The 24,423-nt window shown below is 39.6% G+C and overlaps 1 protein-coding gene across 3 annotated transcripts in view; it reads left to right on the top strand.

Annotated features, from left to right (window-relative positions):
* LOC125715398 (kinesin-like protein KIF16B) overlaps positions 1-20,819 on the top strand; it is a 36,419-nt gene extending 15,600 nt beyond the window's left edge. Inside the window, exons 9-22 of one of the 3 annotated variants that reach the window (XM_048986828.1) lie at positions 152-283; positions 458-633; positions 787-852; positions 1,082-1,141; positions 9,317-9,436; positions 9,562-9,613; positions 9,699-9,836; positions 11,659-11,741; positions 12,531-12,592; positions 13,420-13,473; positions 13,681-14,688; positions 15,803-15,908; positions 17,024-17,071; positions 17,564-20,819. In XM_048986828.1, coding sequence (XP_048842785.1) covers positions 152-283; positions 458-633; positions 787-852; positions 1,082-1,141; positions 9,317-9,436; positions 9,562-9,613; positions 9,699-9,836; positions 11,659-11,741; positions 12,531-12,592; positions 13,420-13,473; positions 13,681-14,688; positions 15,803-15,908; positions 17,024-17,071; positions 17,564-19,687 — 4,229 coding nt within the window. In that variant the 3' untranslated portion in view covers positions 19,688-20,819. Of the gene's footprint in view, positions 1-151; positions 284-457; positions 634-786; positions 853-1,081; positions 1,142-9,316; positions 9,437-9,561; positions 9,614-9,698; positions 9,837-11,658; positions 11,742-12,530; positions 12,593-13,419; positions 13,474-13,668; positions 14,689-15,802; positions 15,909-17,023; positions 17,072-17,563 lie in introns of all 3 variants that reach the window. The other 2 variants (XM_048986829.1, XM_048986827.1) reach the window with 2 other exon arrangements.
* Positions 20,820-24,423: the final 3,604 nt, after the last annotated feature.

The following is a 24,423-nucleotide window of genomic DNA, read 5'->3' as shown; positions in this document are numbered from 1 at the left end:
CCTCATTTTGCAAAAATGCTGCAGCTAATTGAAATAATTTTTTAGATCTAATGCATTAAAATTTTATGTTAGACGAGCCTTCGGTGTCTTCGATTGAACCAGTATGGCTTAAAACTGCTTTTTCTCCCCACTCTTCCCCTTTGGCATACAGCTGACCTGTCTCAGGACAACGTTTCTGCGAGCTCAAAGAAAAAGCACATTTTTGTGCCGTACAGAGACTCGGTGCTGACGTGGCTCTTGAAAGACAGCTTGGGGGGTAACTCGAAGACCATTATGATCGCAAGTAAGTTTCAGCTGACATGAACTTATCCTTAGCTTACAAAGAAATGTTTTGGAGCCTAGTGTGGGTCTGCTTGTTTTGGTTGGTTGAATAATCTGCTGTTGGGATGTATGTTTTGCATTTCTTTCTTTTTAAACTTGTTGCACTATACAAATATATAACCTTTTGTGTTTATAGCAATTTCCCCAGCAGACATCAACTATGGTGAGACGCTGAGCACTTTACGGTATGCCAACAGAGCTAAAAACATAATCAACAAACCTGAGATCAATGAGGACACCAACGTCAAGCTCATCCGTGAGCTACGGGCTGAGATAGCCCGTCTGAGAGAGCTGCTGGTCCAGGGGAACCAGGTTTGGATGATCTTTCCGCTGCTCTTGCTTGCTCGTAATCAAATGTTAAAATGTCATGCTTTGCCATCTTTAACTAAACACTAAGAACATGGCAGCTTATGGAGATGTGAAACAATTGCCTAAGCTTTCATACTTTTCTGAACTTTTCTATAGGTTGCGCTTCTGGACTCGCCCACGGCTTTGAGTATGGAGGAGAGACTTCATGAAAATGAAGCCAGAGTGCGTGGCCTCATTTTGGGGGCTGTTTCTTCATTCTGCCGAGAAATGACAAAATTTCTAAATTTCTTGCTCAGCTGGATAACTTATGAGATTTAAAGGTAGTATGGACTGAAGTGAATGAAAATCCATTTAATACTGGGGTACCTTTAAATCCAACAAGTTATCTGGTTTAGCAAGAAATCTAAGTTTATTTTCTGGCTCCAGTAAAGACTTTGATCTTCTTTGGCAGGTGTTGGAACTAACAAAGGAATGGACAAACAAGTGGAATGAAACACAAAATATACTCAGGGTAAGCCAACACATGATGCTCGGTATGTTACATTGTATTGGTATTATATTATACTTCCTGAGGAAGTTCTACAGTTCAGCTTATTAATTTGATTCATTTATTTTTTTTGTACATTGTGAGGCTCTCAACACATAGGTGTTCTCAATTTATGCTAGATGAAAGTCTTATGATATTTAAGGATCTGCTGAGCATATTGAGTTTTCGAAGTTTTTATGTGGCATGCTTAATTCCATGATACCTAATGATACATTAAGTATAGTCTTTCAAAATTATAATCCTAAACTCCATGACACCCATGTGATTTAGCTTTATAGTATCGACAGAAATGAGTAGCCAAATATGTTTGATAATGCCTCAATAACTCACAGAAACTTTTTACCCGCCCACTGTGCTGCTGTTTACTCCCCCGTGGTGCTTCTCAAGTTACTCGTGGTAGATGTGCTCTCCGTGTGTCGTGTGTTTAACTGAGTGCTGCTCATTTCTGCCCGATCCACTGATGTGTTGCTGATGGATAATCTTGAGGTTACGTTGTCCCATGTGATATTTTCAAATGCTTGCCATTAACTGTCAGGATTCAGTCTCCGTTTAATAGACGTCTCCTCATTTCAAGCACTCCCATTCCTCCTCTGAAACCACTAGATGTCACTGAAGTACCATGGAAATAAATTGCCCATAGCAAGGCTTGCTTTTTTTTTCTTAGAAAGTTAGTCTGTATAAAACTGGCTAACGGTTTTTAACCTTTAAAATAGAAGTAGTATTGGAAGGAGATGTAGGAGGTCACGGATCTTGGTTTACTTTGCCGAGTGGCATTTTATTGGGGAGAAAAGCAGTGTTGCTATTTTCTCTAGTTGTCCTAAGTGCCTAATGAACATGCTTTTTCTGCACAAGTAAACCACAGGTGCACAGCTCTTAAATCACCATTCACATATTGCTCAGCATTTATTCTTTTCCCAAGCACTAATGATTGCTTTAGGTTACACTCTAATGATACTTGGGTACAACATGCTTTCTTATTACATCAAGCAATTTCCGGAAGCAAAATTTTTGCTTCTGATCTCCAGCCACAACCTACTGGAAAAAGCCAAAAAAAAATGGAAAAAGATGCTTTTGCAGCTCCGGGTTCATGGAAAGGCACCCATTAGTGGGGGTGCAGTTCTCCAGCCAGCCTCTGATGGCGTTGTTGGACTAGCTGGAGTCTCCTCACCTTGCTTGTGGTGTTTTCCATTGAAATCACAGGAACCCTTACTGAAATTTTAACATCCAGAACCTGCATGACCTCACCTTTGTGATTGGAGTTGGGCATGGTATGTATGTGAGTGTATATACATTAAAGATTTTATATACATGCCTTATTCCCTAAGCAGGAAAGCATTTCATTTTATGGCAGGGATACCCAACTCCAATCCTAAAGGTCCAGTCGTGCAAGTGTGTGTGTGTGTGTGCGCGCGCATGTAGTACTGTGCAAAAGTTTTAGGCGGTCAAAGAAAATGATGCTTCAGTGATCATGTTGGTTTAAAATGAGCATGTCAGCCTAGCCATTTCACAACCTCTCATAGAATCAACCCAGGAGTGGCATCTGTGAAATGCAACCATGTATTTTTTTGAGTCAACCACAAGCACACGTTGGCTAATCAATACCTCACTCACTTTTTAAACACTAATTTAGTTAATTAAATAAGCTGGGCCTGAAACTTACATACTTGAAATGGCTGGTTTGGAACCTGAAGCGGTGTCCATCTAGCCATCCAACTAGATATCAGTAACTTTTTGGAGAACAGAACAGAAGAAATTGTTGTTTTTGTTGTCACTCTTAATTTGATATGTTATAATGTAAATTTTTTTTGTGTGTGTTTTGAACAAATATACACTTAGGGCCCAGACAAATAGCTTTAAGTGTGTCCTTTGAGTGCCTAAGACTTCTGCACTGTACTGTATGTATGGAATGTGACATAGTGAGCTATATCTGCTGCCAAGCAGCCCATGTAGATGCCATGACCAGCTTCTCAGTGATTCTTAGGCAGTCAAAGAAAATGTTCAAAGCTGTTTATCAGGGTCATATGTGTATTCCTTAGAAAAACACAATTTACCATTGTATGAAAATGAATAGTTACCAACACCTAAAGAATTCTGTCTGGTCTCCTAAAGGTTACTGAGATCTTGTTGGATGGCTAGAAGAACAACGCTGCGGTTCCCAAACCCCTCCTCAGGGACACCTCAGCCATTCCACACATTTGTTAAATTTCACCACCAGCTCAATTAATTAAATTAAGTTACATGACTCAATGCGGTATTGATTAGGGCGTCATATACCAGGGTCTTTTAGATGGCAAGTACAAATACTGGGGTTTCGAAGTGGCACTTTGACAGACGTAAGATCGCAGTTTTATGCAAACAGGAAGGTCACGTTAAAGATTAATTTCTTTTGACAGCCTAAGATTTTTTCACAGTACTGTAACGGTTACCTTTTTACTTTGTTTTGAATTGGAATAATTTGTATGTCTTATTGATTGATTCATGAGGTTGTTTTTCATTTTATCGTAATGCTTTTTTCTAGCCCGTGAGCCTAAACCTATATTTTAATAATTTTTAAATGGGCAAAAACCAATATAATCATGACAGGCAGGTCACTTTAAAACCGGGAATGGTGTAGTTAATAACTGGTTCCTTCCCCAGTAAACTGAGCAGGCTAAACTAGCATTGTATTATCAGTGTTCTGAACCATTGATTTGATTTGTCTCTCCCGGTGGAGCTTGGGTGGTCCTCCTAGTGGCTGTATGTATATATGAATAAATGAATGTTACATTTATATAGTGCTTTTCAAGACACCCAAAGCGTTTTGCATTTTACACCACCACTGTGTAGCACTCACTTGGTTGATGTAACGGCAGTCATTCTGCGCCAGTACGCTGCCCACCTTAGCAGAGGCAGTGAAGGGCCAGCAGAGAATTTAGCAATTAGATACAGGGGATGATTAGGAGGCCAGATTCGATAGGGCAACAGTGGTCATTTTTCCACATGTAAGATCAGATTTCCCCACGCTGGAGCATGATCTTGCATTTGTCTGTATGCCTTTGTTAGACCATCATTTCGCCAGATTTGCTTGCAGTCACCATGGCCTGAATAGGGGTGTTATTATAAATGGATTGTTTAGCATTTATAGTCGATTTAAGTGCTTCACTTTTCATTCATCCTGCTATTGAAATGGTTTGAAGCTTTTCTGAAGTACTTGTTAACTGATGGGTGCAGAACCAGGGCCCTTACTGTCCTTTTAGCTATAAGTCCACGTCCTTAACATGTTGCCTATACAAAGATATCTCTATATGTAACATAAATTACTGCTGTAGATCTATTCATCTCCCTATGATCTGTTGAGGCACATAATTGTAACTCCTTGATTTGAATTGCCACATGTGGTGAGGCATTCAGCAACTATTTATTACCATGATGGATTTTGTTGTGTTGAAGAAACCTTTGTCTAATTTAGTTTAATTCTTACTGTGTTGCAATTTATTCAGATTCTGCCCTTGGGCACTTTATCAGCAATACTTGGACGGCTTTAAGTTGGATACTCAAATCTGAGTATGGTGGCAGGCAGTGGGTTATTGTGTTTTTTTTCCCCCTCATTAAGTGCATTTGTAAAACTAGATGTGGGGGATTTTTTTTATGCAGCACTTCAGTTTTTAACTCTGCTACAAAGTCCCCCTGTATCACAGCTCTTCCAAAGGAAGTGTTTTAAAGCTGCTATTATGAATACTGGTAGTTTCTAATACGGATAAGTGCAGAATTTTTCCGGATTTACACTTTTCGCCCATTAGTATGGCTGTGTATTCAGCAGGAGCGATTTAAGGTACACGCCTCATACAAAGGGCTCGACACACACCAAGTTAAGAGCCTGTGACCTTGACTGCTGTTACTCGCTGGCCCTATCTACACTTTTGTTCCTCGGTCCCATTTAGATGAACCTGCATTGTCTACAGTCACACTTCGTTCATCACTCTGCTCTCTGAATGAATGAAGTACCGTTCATTAACACTGCACCATTGGCCATCATGTGTAAGAAGGCTTTTACCCTTTGGTATGGTACTGTAAGAATAATATTGATGTACTTCTGTAGAAGTGTAAGCTGTAGTATGTAGGTCATTTATCAGATAAGCAGCTGCACAATAACTGCTGCAGATTCTGAAATTTAAAACCTTATGTTGCGTAAATATCCATCAAATATCAAAAGACCCACTGGCTACTTTCAGGGTTTTTTTGTACATGGTCTGGGCATTTCTAAGTGATTTGTTTATTATGGGTAAAATGCAGTTAACTTTGGTCAGTCACGTTTCTAAACAGAATAACGTCCCTGTAGAAGACTTTGATTCCTCTGTAATAATGAATTATGATTTCTTACCTCTTGCGTGAGCTTAAATGATTTGGAAAGATTTTTATATAGCTTATAACCCTGGTTCTCACCCCACCCTACAGAATATTCTTTCTCTTGTATATAATATGAGATATAATGTAGTTTCTTTTAAGCATGACTCAAGGTTTCACTCCACAATGTCCACCAACATGCTTTCTCAGTTTATGATATTGCTCTCAAAATAGGTGATGGTCTGAATCTAAAACCTACTTGGCAAATGGTTGTAAAATCAGAAGCCTGACAACCATTAAATGTGTGTTTAACTGAAAAGACCCCCATTTTAAGGTATAAGCCTTAAACAAAATTAAACAAATATTGCAAATTATGATATTTTTAACAATGTAATAAAAATAAATTAACCAAATAATGATTCCTCGTCTCTTCCTCTCCATCGGCTTCCCCACGAGATGCTAACTGAATAGTTTGCTGTGGATTCTGGAATGCTTTGTAACATCACAACCAAAACTCACGCTATTTACAGCCAGGAAGGAATAATATTGGCTTCTATTCAAAATTAAGGATTTAATAAAGATTTAAGCACAATGAAAGCGTATTGATTATAAGTGGTATTGTTGTACTAATATCATTTTCAAAAAATATCAAGGCTCTGCAAAGACACAGAACATTCATTGGCCAGGGGAAAAGTAGTAGGAAAGCAGAAAGACTAAAGACTGTATTTAAACACCTTTTCTACCCTGTATGATGTGAAAGATGACAAAGGCTAGCAGATTTGATTGGTTGACCTGAGAAAGTTTGGAAACACTGGCATTTATACAGTTCCGGCAGTGCCACATACCTGCATATATTGTATAAATGTTATTGTTTTCATTTGGTTTATTTAGTTTTTTCATTTTATGTCCTGGGTTAGTTTTAGGTGTGGATTTGAGTTTATTTTAAAGATGTACATCTGATTAGTTGCTCTCTCTCTCTATATATATATATATATATATATATATATATATATATATATATATATATATATATATATATATATATATATATATATATATATATATATATATATATATATATATATATATATAACTTTCGGTTTTAGTGATTTTATTTCTTGGGATAGATAGAAAGTTGTAGGCCATTGTTGGCTACCAAATAAGTCTTGATATAGTGCTATTGGCTTGCGCATTGCACAAGAAGCCAATATTTTTATAGTGTAGTTGCAGTGTTTATTTTTATCTGTGTTCTTTTTAATAACCCTGCCTTGGGTACTGTAAGTACAAAGTGCACAGAGTTTTAGTAAAATTATTCTTTTAAAATCCATACCACACTTCAGCGTGACTTTTAGAAGCAGCTTTGCTTTACAGTTCTACCTCTGATCTGACGAAGTATAAGCTTGCCTGGCATGTTTCTAGAAGTATGAATATTCAGAATTTCGGACAGTCCGCGTAAAGTAAAAACTAGCTTTGAGTCGCACGTGCTACAGAGTGAGCAGATGAGGGCACAAGCCGCTCAGCTGACTAAAACATTAGCGCCATTCGTTACATAAATAGTTTGCCGATATCTAGGCTACCACACAACCCTGGCTTTAGCAATATTGTGTGTTTTTTTTTTTTTTTCCTTTTCACTTTCTCTCCGTTTTTCAAATTGCGTGCCCCCCCCTCGGCCCGCACTGAGATCCTCTAGTGGGCTGTGGCCCCCGATTTTGAGAACAAATGGCCAAAAAACAAGATCCACCCATCCATAGGTGTGGAACAAGAAGCATCTGTTTTCATCATAAGAATCAGGAAGAGATGCTTGCATATTCACATCATGCATCTCCGTTAGTGGTGACTTCTCCCACTCAACATGCATGCTGGTAATACTCATTGTTTAGAATAAAAGCTGATTTGTCTTTTGAGTAAATATTTTGCTGTGCACCTTTTACAAGGCATATAATATGGTGCATTTTTTTGTCTTTTTTTTTTTTTTGTGGTTCATATTGAGTACATACTGTACATGTGATAAAATGTAATTTTGTCTTTTACTGCGATAGGAAGGGATCCATAAAAGTTAAACGTTAGATTGTATTGCACATTGCTAATGTAATATTCCTGTAGTTATGGCAAGAGATTAGCCGTTTTATCAGCCTGGTGGAAGCCGAATATATAGCTTCAAAGGGAAGTGCCGGGAAACTGGAATAGTTATAGGGAAACTTAACTTAATTTGTGTGGAAACCAGGTAACTAACAAACACTATCTGAATTCAAGTAATACAATCTAATGCCCACAGTCACTTGAACAGAAATGGTCTATATTATAAGTACAGAATGCTGAAAGCTACTTTAGTATATATTGATTTTACATTGATTTTACATTGATTTTACTCTCCTGGCAGTAATATCATTGAACTAAAGCTGAAATCATTTTCTTTCTCCCCACCCTGAATCTTGTTTTATTAAACATCAATGGTGTGTTACACATATAGAACATGCATAGTTTTAAAATGAACTACTTGCGGACATGTCAAACATGAGGGCAAATGTGTTAATGTTTTATGCCTAAGAATTTTAACAAATGAAGTACATGTAGCTGTAAGAGCAATTTAGAGTAGAAAATAATAAAACGTATCTTAAGGAAAATTGACATGAATACTGAGTAAATTACATTTTACTGTGTTATACAGAGCCTGTATTGTACTATATACTGTACATATATGCTCATTGTTTTACTGTCATGTGATTTTGAGAAAGCAAATTCTGTTGTGTTTTTTTTTTTTTTTTTTTTTAAATCTGGCATTCTTTAGTAGCGGTTTTGTCTTCCAAAATTTCTGTTCTGTTCAGGCTGTCAGACTAGTGCAGGTCTCCAGTCCAGCCACTTAATGGATCTCTGTGTACTTTCAGTCTTCCCCCTCAGCATGTCAGTTGCACAACTGACAAATATGAAAAGGTTCAAATGGTATTTTCTTCACTGTGTAGACCTACATTTCCTTGTTGGAGACTTTGTGGTGTGTCTAGGTTTAAAATTCAGGAGCCTTCAGCTCTGTGAGCATTGAGCTCCGGGGCTCGATCGCCTCTGAAGCTGATGTCCGTTTTGTGAATTGCGTGGACTTGTCAGTGATGCTGCTGAGCTAAAATTCCTACAGTACCTTCCCCTTTCACTCTTCATACTGTTTGATGCTGCAGTGAATTAATGAGAAAACAGATTGGTGTTGCTTCTTGCATCATTTCTGACTTCTGGCACTGTTTGCACGGTACTTCGCTCCGGAAAAACGCTGGGTATCCTGCATTTGGTTATATGAACTTACCGGCCGTATCCAAATCACCAGTTAATTGACGTTCTAACTTCATTGCCTGTAACCATGTTTCTTTCGCACCTCATTTCCCTGGTTCCTTGAACACGTTGCTCATGAAGATTTTGTTTGCAAAACGGCTACAATTTTGTATTTTTTTTTTTTATATATATATATATATATATATATATATATATATATATATATATATATATATATATATATATATATATATATATATATATATATATATATATATATATATATAATTTTATTTTCACTTTTTTTTTGTAGCCTGACTGATGAAGGTTATTTCTGTGTATTGAAGGCGTCTCGCTCTAGAAACTGAAATTAACTTAATCTCCATGCTTGTTTGAAGAGTTTTTCACCATTTTTATAATTGGTGCGTTTTGCACATGGCGTCTTACGGTTCACTATAGGACCATACTATTTTTTTTTTTCTATATCCTTAGTTCCATACACTAAGTTTATAAAGTAGCTATTTACTGTTTTACCATTTTAAAATCCATAAACCTTTTTAGGATGAAACTTTGGCTCTGCGCAAAGAAGGAATTGGAGTTGTCCTGGATTCAGAGCTGCCACATTTGATAGGCATCGATGATGATCTCCTTAGTACAGGAATCATCCTTTATCATTTAAAGGTAAGTTTGACTTGCAGGTTAAGAAATGAGTAGCTTTTGCTAGTAACTTAGCACTCCAATTTATCATTGCTTGCTAGTGTTTTCAGAATCTGAGGTTTGCTTAAAGTCTCTCTTCGGTCTGTCAGGAGGGAAGGACAAGTGTCGGGCATGAGGATTCCGAAACTGAGCAGGACATTGGTGAGCGCAACAACGAGAACTATGCAGTCAAAATCAAATGGTTACTAGTCTTATGGTTGTTCAAACTTTATTTCCACCCCTCTAGTTCTGCGCGGCACTGATCTAGAGAGTGAGCACTGTGTCTTTGAGAACCTCAATGACACCGTCTCCTTGATCCCGCTTGGCGGTGCTCAGTGTGCAGTCAATGGTGCTAAGGTGGTGGAGCCCACCCAGCTCAGGCAGGGTAAGTATGCTCCCAGCTAATTCTAGACTCTGCAGCCTTTGAACTGGGTGGACATCTTTGTGTTTTCATAGTGTATGAAGGGATTAGCATAAAGAATGCACTGATCGATAGGCTGTTGACTGGCAATGGCCAGTTTTCGCTTTGATCAGCGCTGACTGGCCAGTCCCCCAATCAGTCTCACTGTCACCATTTGTATGAGCTGATGTTTAGTCCAGAGCGACGTAAAAGTAACTGGAATAACACATTAGAAACATATATGACTAGGCGTAAGTGCAGATAAGCTGAGTTTCCAGTGAATGGCCGGATACAAATGCACTACTTGACAAGATTATTTTAAAGACGGAACAAACCGGCAAGGGCCTGTCACATGAGGCTGCAACGGTACTACAACAAGAACAGGCCAATGTGAAATTAGGCAATTTCAGCCTGCATAGCACCTCAGGACAGTCTGTATATCTCACTACTTTGTCAGTTACCTGTCTGTCTGATTTCAGTTTAGTGGCTAGATCTTGAACTAAACACTAAATTGATCTTTTTTAACTTGGTGGAAAAAAAATAAAAACAAACTTTAGATGTCATCGGACTGCTAAAAATTAATTTTACTTGTCTCACACGGTAAACACATGGTACATAGATGGATAGTGTGCAGCATGGTTGAAGAATTAGTACTGAAAAGGATTCTACTTTGAATGCATGGAATTGGTTTATATTTGTGGTATCCAATGTGGACCAATCTACTGTAATTTGCAAACTGCAAATATACTACTAATGCAAGAAGTGGCAACATAACCCATCTTTTTAACCACTGAATCATTAGTACCCCGGACATGCAGATCATCTGGCTACGTGTCCTCAGTCCTCCACATGTTCTGAACCAGACAGAAGCAAACATTTCTTACTGATGCAGAAATCCAGAGTCTTATATTTGATATTTAATTCTTTTATCCATTATCTGTTTGTATTTCAGTTCAGAAGTGTCCCGTTATTGAGCAAATTATAAATGTTAATTTTTACATGAAACTTTTGAAATGCCAGCTTCCTTTGTGAAGAAGCACACGCTGTTCTGCATAGGGATTTAATTTCTTTCTTTCTCCAAAGCTTTCATTAAAGTACAACTTATGGTGCAAGTATGTGCCCCCACTTTAATAAAGGACCTAGATGATGTGAATTCTGTGACAAAACATTTGTAAGGGCACAAGCCACTGTCATAGAAGTGGACCGTATAGTTAATTGGTGGTAGAGTTGATAGAGCAGCTGGGCTGTAGATGAAAAGATTAAACTTTTAAGGTGAAAGTGAAGGCAAAGCTTTTGGGCTCCAGAATTGAATGGAGTATCTGCTTAGAAATGGAGCCCATTTACACAGGTATGCATGAGAGAGAAAGAGAAAGTAGCATTGAAGATGGGGAAACTAGCCTTATCGCTATGAGGTAGGTCCCTGTCTGCTCGTGCAGGAACCGCTGTGCACGTGCACTGCAGGTCACGTAATACCATGTGAACATATAATGCTCAAGTTTTAATGATATGAACAACCAGTGATAAGAAGTTGACTTGTGTGGAATTGTGCATGGGGTTGTACTGGTATGTGGAATTGATTTAAAAATAAATAAATAAATAAAAATAAATTGTATTGCAACTTGAATATTTAGTACAGTGTGTGATTACACTTCACGTCAGAGGAATTAGCAGTACTTTTTGTCTCTCCATTTAAATTCATATGGGATTTAATAAAACAGACGGATGGAACTGATAATCGCCTACTCTGGTACTGTAGATGTTTATTTTTTTTCCTCATTTTAAATAATGCGTCTAATTTTAATTATAGGTGCTGTGATACTGCTTGGGAGAACAAATATGTTCCGATTTAACCACCCTAAAGAAGCGGCTAATTTGCGGGAGAAGAGGAAGGTAATATGAGCGTGTGGGGAGTTTTGTGACTCCTTTTAAATTATGGGAAATAATCCATCCAGCCTTATTTGTACTCTTTTGTTTTTGTTTCCTAATCACAACACTGCCTCCTTAATACACTCTGTTAAAATACGTTTTGTTTACTGGCTGAATGTTTGCACCATGTTAATTCACAAGTTTAACAATAGCTGCTTGTTGTGCTGTGTAGTTTTTTGTTTATTATAAAGTCTGCATCGTGTTAGATATGAGAATAAGACAATATCTGCAAAAACTCAAAAGTTATCTTGGTTTGAATCTGAATTCATAGTGTTGACTTGCAAGTTGGTGGGCAATATGTTCACAGCAAAGTGGAATTTAAATTGGTTTGGCTTGAAGGACGAATTCCATTAGCAGGAAACGAAATGGGGAGTAAATAGTTTTACAGCTGCAGGTGAGCACAAAGGCTTTGCTGTTACTTTAATTTTAGCTCCACAGCGTAACTGTCATTATAAAGCAAAATGAAGGAGTATATTGGATTCAGCATTGAAGTCAGAAATGTTTCATTTCTCAATTCTGGCCAAGTGAATGGTCAAAAGGAATGACATGGAAATCATAAACCTACCAGCTCTGAAATAGTTATCAGAGTTTTTGGTTTGGGATCAGACCAAAAACGTCATTTGTGCCTCTTGTACTCACATATTTTTGTTGAATAAGTCCTTGTGCCACATTCTCATTTGTACACAGAATTAAACGTTTTCTCTCCCTTCATTCACAGTCTTTATTAACTTATTTTTTCTGTCTTCCCTCTAGAGTGGACTGCTCTCCTCTTTCAGTGTTACTAATGAGAATTTGTCCATGCTCTACAATTCAGGGTATTTATCAATAAAACCACTTGTACTAGTTTTGTTGGCATTATAAAAGTTTTGTTAGAAAATTTTCTGTCCCACAGTTGCTGGTTTTGCTAACATTTTTAGTGTTTGAAGGATAGCTTTAACAGTATCTGAGAATATACCAGAATGTGCCAGATTGTTTTAAAGCAAATGTTTTCTCTTCAGTGAATTGCAGTTTTAAATGAGTAATGTTAATTATAGTTAATAGTGTTTCCAGTCACTTGGAATCTAAAACGGAACCTTTAAAGTTGCTGTTTTCTATGTTAGACAATCAGTCAGTTCTTTCAATCTTTAGCATTGCGTATGGCTGGTAATAATGCCAAGTTTCTAATTAAAATATGAGTATCGCTGAATGCAATGGCTGTTTGGTTGAGTTCTGTGACATACTATCCTGTAAAAATTCAAAGCAGGGCAGCCCATATTTTTTGGTAATATACCCTTGGGTGTGTTTTTTGTGTGGAGAGGAATTTAGGTTTCAGGTGTTGAGAGGGATAGTCTTTAAAATAGATGTGGCTTGTTTTAGTGTCAGAGAAATGTGGGTAAAGGGTATTTAGTTTAGCGAGAAAGGGGATTTTCCTTTCATATATGATCATGTTACCTTCATTTTAGAAGTTGAACCATCCCCTCCTGTTTGATTTAGGATAGATATTGCTGTGATCAAAATCCTTATCTTTGTTTGTTTTTGTGTGTTGTTTCTTATTGCTAGTTGTTGCTCCACATTCTCTGAATTTCTTAATATCTAAAACAAGACCTTGACAGTGAATAGAATTATTACTCTTCTGAAAGGGTTTTGTCTATGATCCCAATAGATTTGAGTTTGAAAGACAACAACGTGAAGAGCTACAGAAGCTGGAACTAAAAAGGTAAAAACAAATAAAACAAGAATAGTATATGGACCGAAAATGTGCCCTGGACCAAAAATATACCTTAAGATGTGTCTGATTATGTCTTTCTACCACATTCTCAAACTCACCTTTTAGCCTGCTCATAGCATACTGGAGTATATAATGCTATGCAATACATCCATGGGATGGTATTGGACTTCACTGTGATAAAAGCTCTCTTGGCAGGAGGACCATTGAAGAAATGGAAGAGAAGCAGAAGATCGAGAAGGCCGAATTGAAGCGCATCCAACAGGATATAAAGGCTCTGCATGAAAAATCAGAGCAGTTCCATCTCCGCAACCAAGAGAAGGAAGTGGCCTTGAACTGTTGCTGCCAGGCAATTGAGAATCAGCTTTGCTTCCTGCAGGCTGAGATAGACTGCTTTGATGAGCTTCTGGAGGGAGAGCTCAAAACTCATGGAGAGGAGAAGCAGGAACTCTCGCTGGTGACCCAACTGAAGATGGAGATCTTCCAAGAGTTAAAGCGATTAAAGGTGGTTTGGGACAAAGAGGCTGTGGAAATGAAGATGGAGGAGAAGTGGCTCCGCGAGCGAGGGTGCAAGGTAGAGCTCGACCAAGTCTATCGAGAGGAACGGCTACATGAGAAAGAATTCCTCCTGTGTCTCCTGAAGAAGTACAACATGCACTGGAAAGAAGCGGAGGAGATAACCTTGGAGGAGATCTGGAAGATGTTGCTCAAAACAAACGAACATCTTGATGGACATGAAGACCACAAGGATATCCAGAGCATGAGGATGGATTTCCAAGTGATGCCAGTAGAGAAGCCGGCCATTTTGCCAAATGAGTCGCTGCAGCCGGAGCGGAGCCCAGACCGTTGCCTGTGTAGCAAACAGGAAGCACATGAGCTGCTGTTTTCCGATGATGAAACACCAAAGAGAGAAGACCATGATGCACTGCTGGAGAGGAATCATCTTCAAACCTCGGAGAGCCAGCAGGTTGACGTATGCCACCTTCCTGCTTTAGCAGTGGAGAAGCATGGGAGGAGAGAAGTTTTGAATCCAGGAGGGTCCAGTCTGAAACATGGAAGTACAGACCTACAGTGGGGTTCTATAATAGAGCTGGAGATTCTGGAACAGATGAGGATGCTTGCAGCACTTTGCCGCACCCGAAACCTCCCAGGGATGCAAGAGAACCACAATGTTGGGTGGAGAGTTCTGGAACAAGATCAAGATAGGTGAGCCCAGAATCTGATTTTGTGTGTGTGTGTCTGTAGAGAATTACTACAGTGCTGGCGGTAGTTATTTTAATATTAATAACTTATTGACAACAGATTTGAGCATAACTCACTATTCAAAGCTAGTATGCCTTGAAAATTTCCTATGGTTTAGACACAAAACCAATTAATTAAAAGTAATTGGTTTTGTAGTGTCATACATTAACTCGGTATGAGTTACACTTCTAGGGGCCTGTACTACGAAGCAGGGTTACTGGTTTATCAGGGTAACGTCGAATTTAACGTAGTCTGGGCAATATAAGTGTAAGTGAACGAATGTTCATTTAAACTGTGGTACCTTAAATCCGACAAGTTACCCCGAAAAGCAGTAACCCCGTTTCGTAGTACAGGCCACTGGTTATTCATTCATTTGTTATAACCTCAAAAACTTTGCCATGAAATCAGAATGGTAACTGCTCTTCTCATTGGTTAAATTAAAAGGAAAATGCCTTGGTTTAATTGGTTATGCATCTATCTACTCAAGTGAACTTTCAGTTGTGAACAAAAACTTTTCTTTTTTTTAAATTTTATTTCCATAAATCCTTAGATTATTCTCAATTTCTCACCTAGTTGAGCACCTTTTGGATGTATCCACAGTTTAGCCATTTGGTATTCATAATACGTATTCATTTTTAAACATGAGCGGTTTTGTCTATTTTCTTGCAAGAGCATTTATTGGCTCACCAATTAATTAAAATTGCTTTACAAAACAAAGGGGTCTATGAGTATGGATTTGAATATAAATTTGGAGGGGTGTGTGACTCGGTGGATTTGGATGCTGTGCCTATGATCAGAAGGTCACCGGCTCAAGTACCAGGATAGACTGAGTGATGTCACCGCTAGGCTGCTGGGCCAGGCCCTTAACCCCCAGTTGCTCCAGAGACTGGCTGACCTGTGTTCTCATCTGTACATTGCTTTGGATAAAAGTGTCTGCTAAATATATGAATGAATATTTGATTGCTTTGGTCTCATGCAGAGAGACATTGAACAAACTCTCACGAAATGACACATGACACACAGACCACTTTTTTTGTTTCCTCAATGATTTAATGAAATGGTTTCATCCCTGGAACAGAATAATGGTGTACATCGAGGAAGAGGTGCAAAGAAGGTTGCAGAAGCTGAATAAGAGCAATATGGAAAATGACACTGATCTCCACTTACCATCAGAGCCCCAAGCGGTAAACAAAATTCATATTATTAATATAGATCCACAGATGCAATATTTCTAACTATTTTGGTAAAACATAATCAAGCTTTGAATCAGTACTGGTGTTTAGCAAGAAAGCAAATCGATCTAGACGGGGCACCGAGTAGAAACATTTCTACAGCCCCAGAGTGCTTCCTGTTTTGATAAGAGAATGACGCTTTTGATCAAAGTGAAAACTGCCTCATGACAGGTTTTTAAGTAAAAAAACAAGACGGAATTCCAGTACTGCTGCTCCCTATACCTGTCAAAATGTTGCTTTATTATGGCTATATTCAGGTGACAAGCTTCTGTTTTTCAGACTGTGTAAGAGGACAAATGGTCCTAAATGGTGACTAGGTCTGGGCAATATGTTAAGTAAAATGTATCCTGATTATGAACATTTGTATTGCCATCACTTTGATTATTGAATAGTGATGTAGCCTAAACACTCGTTTTCCTGCATAATTAAGTATTAATGCACTGTTTTTACACAAATTCCATCAAGGTGAGAGTCTGTTGTTGGCGTAATTTATCATTATATTTGTCACATCCTCCATAGCTATTAGTGAAACAATTTGGCCATCCATAGGCAGAAAAAAAATCTAAACCACCTGTCATATTTCACAGTCTTCTGTATATGAGTTTTAGAATGTCATGATGAATCCTGATATCGCGAATATCACAGAAAATATTATGGTGATATTTTAGGGCTTACCTCCCAGCCCTACCAGTGACACAATTCCTTTAAAACTGACAGATGACGTGAGTGAATGTGACTCGTTTCCAAAGGTTTTGTTCTTCGTCCTTAATTTGCTGCGAGGACGTAGAGGAAGTCTGGGATGTACACTCTGTACAGGCACCTGTATCATTTTAACACTGTGCCTTTCTCAGAATAACTGCTGCTTAATGTAAGAATCTCATGAAATATCAGGCCTGGCTTTCACCTAAGCAGTGAGGACTTATTTGACCTCGCTGGCACAGTCAGACCCCCATTTATTATGAACTGGGGGGCGGGCAAGTGTGTGTCTGTGTGTGGGTGTGTTTTTTTTTTTTTTTTTTTTTTTTTTTTTTCCTCAACCAGATGAACAGTGTTACTCTGCCTTACAGAAGCCTGCATCTTCCAACAAAACTGATGGGATCACTGTGAACTGCAAGGTGTGTGATCACATACTGTACAGATCTTGTCACTGGTGCCTAAACTTCACTGAATGAGAACTTTTCAGCAAGATTTGAGACATTCAGCTCAACTTTTTTCTTTTTTTTAAATGGTTTCTCTCTAATTGAAGGTTCTATTCCTATAGTCTTAAAAGACTATAGGATTCATACAGGAAATATTACTAGTTTTTCATATTAAATGTTAAAGCGCTATGTATTTTTAAGCCCTGTAAGTTGTATACAGTATCATGTAAAACCAGCTTATAAGGACTAAAGCTATTGTTTTGTTTATAAGAATGATAATGGTGAATTTTGCCGTCAAGACTGAACAAAGCACATGCAAGGATATTTGCAATAATGATAATATGGAAAGAGTTAGATTGCAAAGAGCAATGTTCTTTTTTTGGTTGGCTTTTTATGCAACTGGCTTCCTAGTGACACAAAATAAGCATAAATAATCCTTCATTAAAATAATGTCTCTCTTCAACACAGATAAATGCCATGACTGTGCTGCAGCCAAGTTTTCTGTATATCCCCATACTTAAGGCAGCTGCTGTCTTGGATGGTGAAAAAAGCTCTCGAGAACAAGAGGGAACATGCTGCGTTAATGAGCCATCCTCGCCAGTGGAGCCTGGCTATGCTAATCGCGCACATGAGGGTCACCTTCCACAGGAAGGAGCGTCTCTGACAACGGTCAAGACAGAAAAAGAACAAGATGTGTCACCTCATAAATCAAGTGAGCTTGAAATGCTGGTCGTGTCACCAGTGGAAGGACAGGGCTGGCGGGAGAGCTCGGATCAGGGAGGGGACGGGCCCCCAGACCACTCCAGCCGCAGCGAGGCTGTCTCGAGACTTGATGGAAGTGGTACTGGCCAATCTTGCGGAAATGAAGGACTACGCAGGGAGGCTTCAGATCTGCTTGCCCACAACACGGATGGTGACATTTCCCATCTTGAACTTGGAAAGCCCCTGCTGGAGACTGCTCCAGTCTGCCTTTCTGCTTCTCTGGAGGCAGATGGAAGAGATGTCAACGAGGCAGGGATCCAGGAAAATGCTAAATTTGCCATACAATGCCTGCCAAACTTCCCGTTATTGGACATCGCTCACGATCCGTCTGGTGACACTGGCACCTCTGAAGTGTCCATGGAGAGCCTTGTAGGGGAGGGACAGGAAGAAGTCTCAGAAGATAACCTAGAGTGCCAGGATCTGGGAGAGGACCGCCGCAATAGCTTAGGCTACAAGCTAGCGGGAAAGCTATCCTGGTTGTACAAAGGTGCCAATAGTCACCTGCAGAACACTGAAAGGGCAATTCGTCGGATCATAGAACGCAATTATCCGCAAGAAGACAGCTGGTACAAACAGATATGTACGTTAGTCAAAGATCTGCCAGTTAACCACCGTATTAATCTCAAAGTGACCATGAAATCTGATCTTGAGGAGACTGCTCAAGTCTCAGAATCCCTTGGAGATTTGAAGTATATTGGTGAACACAATGCTGTACCACTTCCTAGTACTGCATGGTCACCAGGCAACACTGTGGAAATTAGTCAAGATCTTCAAGTGTTTTGCCAGAAGCTGGTGGATTTTCCACCATGTCTCCAGGAGCTTCAGTCTTTGTCTCCAAAAGATGTGCTAGCTCACTTTCAGCATCTGATTCCAGACATCAAGTGTGTTAGCAAGTTACTTCTGGGCATATACTGGCTCCGTGTTGCTAATTCCCAGCAGCCTGTTCCGCAGCCTGCTTGTGTACTCTTATTTGAATCCATGATCCATGTACTTGTCGTCGATCGTGACGATGCAGGAGATAAGGGTGCTTTAGCTGTGTTTCATGAATTCCCATGTCTGCAAATCAAAGACATCCATGTGGGTTTTGCTGGACAGCATGTAAGGTTGCAGGGTTTCACTGAGGACACCATCTTGACCATCTACACACATAGCAAGCAGCTCACTCAGAACCTTTGCCAAACCCTGCTGAAGGTGCTGTCTCAGACAGGCGCTGAGGGAGATCACTGCGACCACCCCCTCCTCCAGCAGGATCTTGCACAACTTTCCCTGGATTGGAGTTCTTACACGCCTGACTGCATTCTGGATGGTGGATTACGGCTCAGCTCACAGTTCAAAAGGGTCTTGGCTGACCTGGTGTACTTCCTCCATGGAAATATGGAGGAGAAGCCTTCTCTGGCAGACATGCAGGTCCTCTTGTACACAAGCGTGAAGGCCGAGGTGAACCATCCCCCAAGGCCGGATGCCTTATCACAGTTCCTGCTCATGGAGAGCCATCTGGGCCTGGTGCAGGAAGATGGCGTGTTCCACCCAGCCCCACGCTCCATTACCATGGTGTCCAGACGAGCTCACTTTGAGGGGCTCGCCCTACGCAAACTATCAGACATCCGCTGTGTGCTCGTGGGAGACAAAGACTCCTCCGTCAGAGTCGATATCGTCTTCAAAGCCACCTCTATGAGTCGAGCTGAAAGCCAGAATCGGGGTAAAAATAGTACAGCAGCCCTCCCTTCTCTCTCTGGTTACAATTTGTTCCTGCAGTCTGAGATTTGGAAATTAACTTTTGGCTGCACAACAGAGGCGGCCTTCCTTATTAATTACCTGTCCACAGTCTGACAGTTTAGTGTCATGGTGATAACGGCCAGACCCAAAGAACTGCAGAAGTTGTAATGAAATGTTTGTTTTTTTTCTTTTAAAGATTTGTATGGAAAGTGTTTTTGTTTTTTACATACTTTGTTCACGTTTTATATGTATCCTGCACAGACTTCCTTGTTTTAATCTGTTAACATCTATTTCAAGTTTCCTAGTACTTACTATGAGACCATGTACTTTGACCTTGTATGTTATTTTGTGCCCCTGCGTTTAATGATTTTCACAACATACATCTGCCTTTCCTTAGTACTGTGTACGTCACTAGCTTTTCATCTGTCCCTTAAATGTCTGTGCTGCAAAATGTGAAATTATATTTTTACAGATTGCGCTGAAATGTGTAATAGTTTGACTGCGGACTCGCTTTCAACGTACATGTCATGCCTCATCATTTACTTGCTTGAATGTTTGTAAGCCGTGATGCTTTCCATAGTCACCTTCACTGGGAATCTAATCCATGATGGGCTGTCACCGATCACTAGGCTGAATGTTATTTGATGTGCACTATTCATGCCAGCTTTCCAATGTTAGGTCATGTTTATGTTGTGTGTTCTTGCATTGAAAATCTCAATGATGAATCTCTTTTTAGGGTTATCCTTTTTTACAGTAGTACTGTCACCTTTTTAATACTTACAGATCTTTTAAGCAGTTTTTTTGAATTGTTGCGCTTGTGCCATACAAAACCAGAGAAGTAGCACAACACCAGCCCAATATTCCGAGCACAGGTATGTTTACAATAGGTGTTTGTTCTTAAACTGTTAACAGTGGAATGGGTGTTTACTATACTCTTTTATTTTTATAATTTGTCTTTAAATGTAAAACCCACATTCTCAGTCAATCCTATTGCAAAAGTTTTAAATGACTTTTGAGCATTTAAACTTCCCATTTCTTAATTCTTCTCTTCTGGTCTTTTCAGTGACTCTGCATGTTGCGCTTTATTACATTGTAGAAAGTTGTGGAACATTTCCTTAGCCCTTTGGAAGCACATTACATGTGGTTCTAGAAATATTTTATGGTGGGAAATATTGAGGATAGATTGTAGGTACCGTTTCGATTTTGTGTAATTGTCATGTTTTTCAGGAAAATAAATAAATGTTGATTATGATTTATTTTTTTCTGCTGTCTTTTTATTAAAATATTTAATGTCTCAAACTTCCAAAAATGAAATCATCCCCATAAATTGATTAGCCTTCACTCTGTAACACACTCAAATTTGATGTGTAGAGCTTATGTTCCCAAGCGAATTGTCATTACTACTGAATGTTAACCTAGAAGCATACGTATATAAAACATCCTTCTAAAATGTCTCAATTTAATTTAAACAGTGAAATGCAAACCTACTTATCTTAAAGTATATTCTAATCTCCCCGTTTGCTTTTTAACTTCTAGTACTTTCTGCGGACTGCAAACGGCTGCAGGCGAGAGACGTCCAGCACATACTTAGATTGCACAGATTGCTTTTGAAAGTCTACTGTGGATTTGAGTTTCTTGTTAAAATTTATGTTCAAGAGATTTGACTTATCTGGAATATAGAAAGTCTATTTGCTTGTGTCCTCCTGAATATTTTCTCTAGGGAAAATACTGACACGTGCTAGCAGGCTATGCTATATACTATGACCTACCTTTATGTAAATTCTGTTGCGGCAAACTAATCTGAGATTTTAAGACCTTAAATATTCAGCACTGCTTTCTCTCGTCTGTCATAAAACAATTAACCTAAGTGGCCTATATTTATAGAATGTTTTATTTCTCTCTCTCTCTTCCATATTGTTAAAGAATAACCTAACCATTAAAATTTTCTTCCTTTCATTGAAAGTGACTATGTGAAAGCTTGGTGATGGAATTCGTTTTTGGCCGATTCTTTAGGGATCCACAGAGGTGAGGTCTGAATGTCACCTGTGAACTGGACTCATTTATGAATGTCTGTCTGCAGGCTGCAGTCATTTCACTGCCCTTCGGAAAGAGTTGTCAGTGTGCCCTTATTTTAAATTAAATTGCAATTCTCCGGGACTTTTGCATGAACAATATTGGCATTTTTTTATGAATTGAGACAGCACTGTGAATTGTGACGCATTGCCGATGCACAGTCTTTCATGCCCTTTGGGTATCGCTTATTGTAGCAGATCCTGGAACTGAACCCAGAGGATGTGGTCATGTATATTGTAGATGTTACTGCCTGCTCTCCCTTCTCTTCTGAGCAATTGTGAGTCTAAGAAAAGTCATGATTCTTAGCAGGTAACCCTTATCCCTAGTTTAAGTCATGCCATCAACCTACAGCTCCCTATATGTTTGTATGTAGCGTGCGTGCGTGCGTGCGTGCGTGCGCGCGTGTGTGTGTGTGTGTGTGTGTGTGTGTGTGTGTGTGTGATTTTATTTATTTTCCATCCTTGACAGGTATCAGTGAGATTTGCCTGTGTTTTCTTAAAACTTTGTCTTGCTGGGTGAACAATTAATAAAATTTTTGGGAATTTTGGCACTTAATGTAGACAAAATAGTGCTCGTTAAAAATAATGTCCAAATGTATGGAAATGAGAGATCTGGGAAAATCTTACTTTTAATGCTGCTGAAACAGGCTTTTCTATTGTGTAGTAATTGGTAAGATGGCTGTGAGCCAAAGTGCATTTAAAATTCCCGAAAATGCATGTTAAGATTATTTATTTAAATTTTTTTATTTATTTTATATGCAGCAGTTTAAACTGAGTTGATGGAATAATGTACAGATTTTTTTAGCTAATCAGAAATATTGTATTAATTAGGTGGTGTTGCCTATTGACATTTTGAGTCTTGCTTCCAATAAGTTGTTACACACAATTGTTCCCCTATTGCATTAAGTTGTCTATAAATAAATGGGATTTCTATTATGTAACAATTGCAGTGTGTACATGAATGTATCATTATACAATGCACTTTTAATGAAGTAGATAACCTTTGTTAGTGTAAGTTTTTGTAGAAGTTCAAAATATAGCTGATGGACACACTGATGGAAAATTGACTTGTATTATGTAATAAGTTGAGTTAAACGGTGCCAATCTAACTAAGTTTAAATGCATCTCCACAAAATGTTGCATTTCAATTTACTCATCCATCTTTCAACCATTTATCCAGTATTGTAGGTAGTATTTATTCAATAAATAAATTTATCCATCCATCTGTCTATCCATCCGTCCTTTTTCTGGTGCTTATTCAGGGTTGGGTTGCGGGAGCAGCAGTCTAAGCAGGGATGCCCTGACCTCCCTCTCACCAGCCACCTCCTCCAGCTCCACCAGGGGAATACCAAGGCGTTCCCAGGCCATCAGAGATACAATCTCCCCAGCGTTACCTGGGGCCTCCTCCTGGCTGGACATACCCGAAACACCTCCCCAGGCAGCCATCCAGGAGGATGCCTGAATTACCTCAACTGGCCCCTTTAGATGTAGAGAAACAGAACCTCTACTTTGAGCCCCTCCTGAATCTCTAAGGCTGAGCCCAGCAAACCTGCAGAGGAAACTCATTTTGAATGCTTGTATCTCATTATTTCAATTACTACCCAGATCCCATGACCATAGGTGAGCGTAGGAATATACAACCTTACAGCCCCAGATCTATAACACCGCCTCAGCAATGGAGTCCAGGAACATGGCCCATTCAAGCTCTATGTTCCCTGACTTCGCCGGAGAGACGAGCTCTGGACTGGGACCTCTGCTAGACGCTCCCAACACATCCTCACTATGTGTTTGGATCTACCAGGTCTATCCAGCATCTTCTCTTACCTTCGGATTCAACTCACCACCAGGTGGTGATCAGTTGACCGCTCAGCTCCTCTATTCACCCGAGTATCCTAAACATACGGACAATATGGGCAAACTGTGATTAGCACAGACATCCAATAACTGATCACCGCCCAGATTACGATCAGGCAGGCCATTCCTCCCAGTCACACCCTTCCAGGTCTTACTGTCATTACCTATGCGAGCGTTAAAGTCTCCCAGAAGGGGCATCTTCCTGCTCCCATCCCAAGGTCTCCAAGGAAGCCGGATACTCCATGCTGGTTTTCGGCATGTACAGCTACGCACAAGCGACCCTCAGAGTCCGTCCCCCAACACGAAGCTGAAGGGAGGGGACCCAATTATCCACCAGTGTAAACTCCAATGCACTGGCACCAAAGCAGGCCGCTATAAGTAGGCCCACCCCTGCCCAGCGCCTCTCACCAAGGACAACTCCAGAGTGGAGTAGAGTCCAGCTCCCGTCTAGGAGTTTGGTTCCGGATTCTGAGCCCGACTATATCTTGTCGGTATCTCTCTCCCTCCCACACCAGCTCGGGCTCCTTTCCCACCAGAGAGATTACATTCCATGTTCCTAAAGCCAATTTTGGTAGCTGACAATCGGTCCACTGAGGCCCGCCTTTAACTGCTACCCAATCTACACTGCACCCAACCTCCCACGACTCCCCCTGCAGGCGGTGGGCCCATAAGAGGGCGGTCCCATGCCATTTCTTTGGGCTATGCTCGACTGGGCCCCATTTACTAAATTCACACAATTTTAAAATCAACACTCATGTGGGGAAGGGATTATATTTCTTGAACTTAAAAGAAGACATTATTGCTGCCTTTGAGCAATAAAATCACATTCTTATTTTATTTCATGAGTTTTGAAGATGAGTTTGATGCTATTATATTAATTGTACCATGTTTGAATCACATTAAATGCTTTCAGTGTGGTCCAAA

Source organism: Brienomyrus brachyistius, chromosome 20, assembly GCF_023856365.1.
Source record: "Brienomyrus brachyistius isolate T26 chromosome 20, BBRACH_0.4, whole genome shotgun sequence".
Lineage (NCBI taxonomy): Eukaryota > Metazoa > Chordata > Actinopteri > Osteoglossiformes > Mormyridae > Brienomyrus > Brienomyrus brachyistius.
Note: the sequence above shows the minus strand (reverse complement) of the source record. Positions and strands in the feature narration are given on the sequence as shown.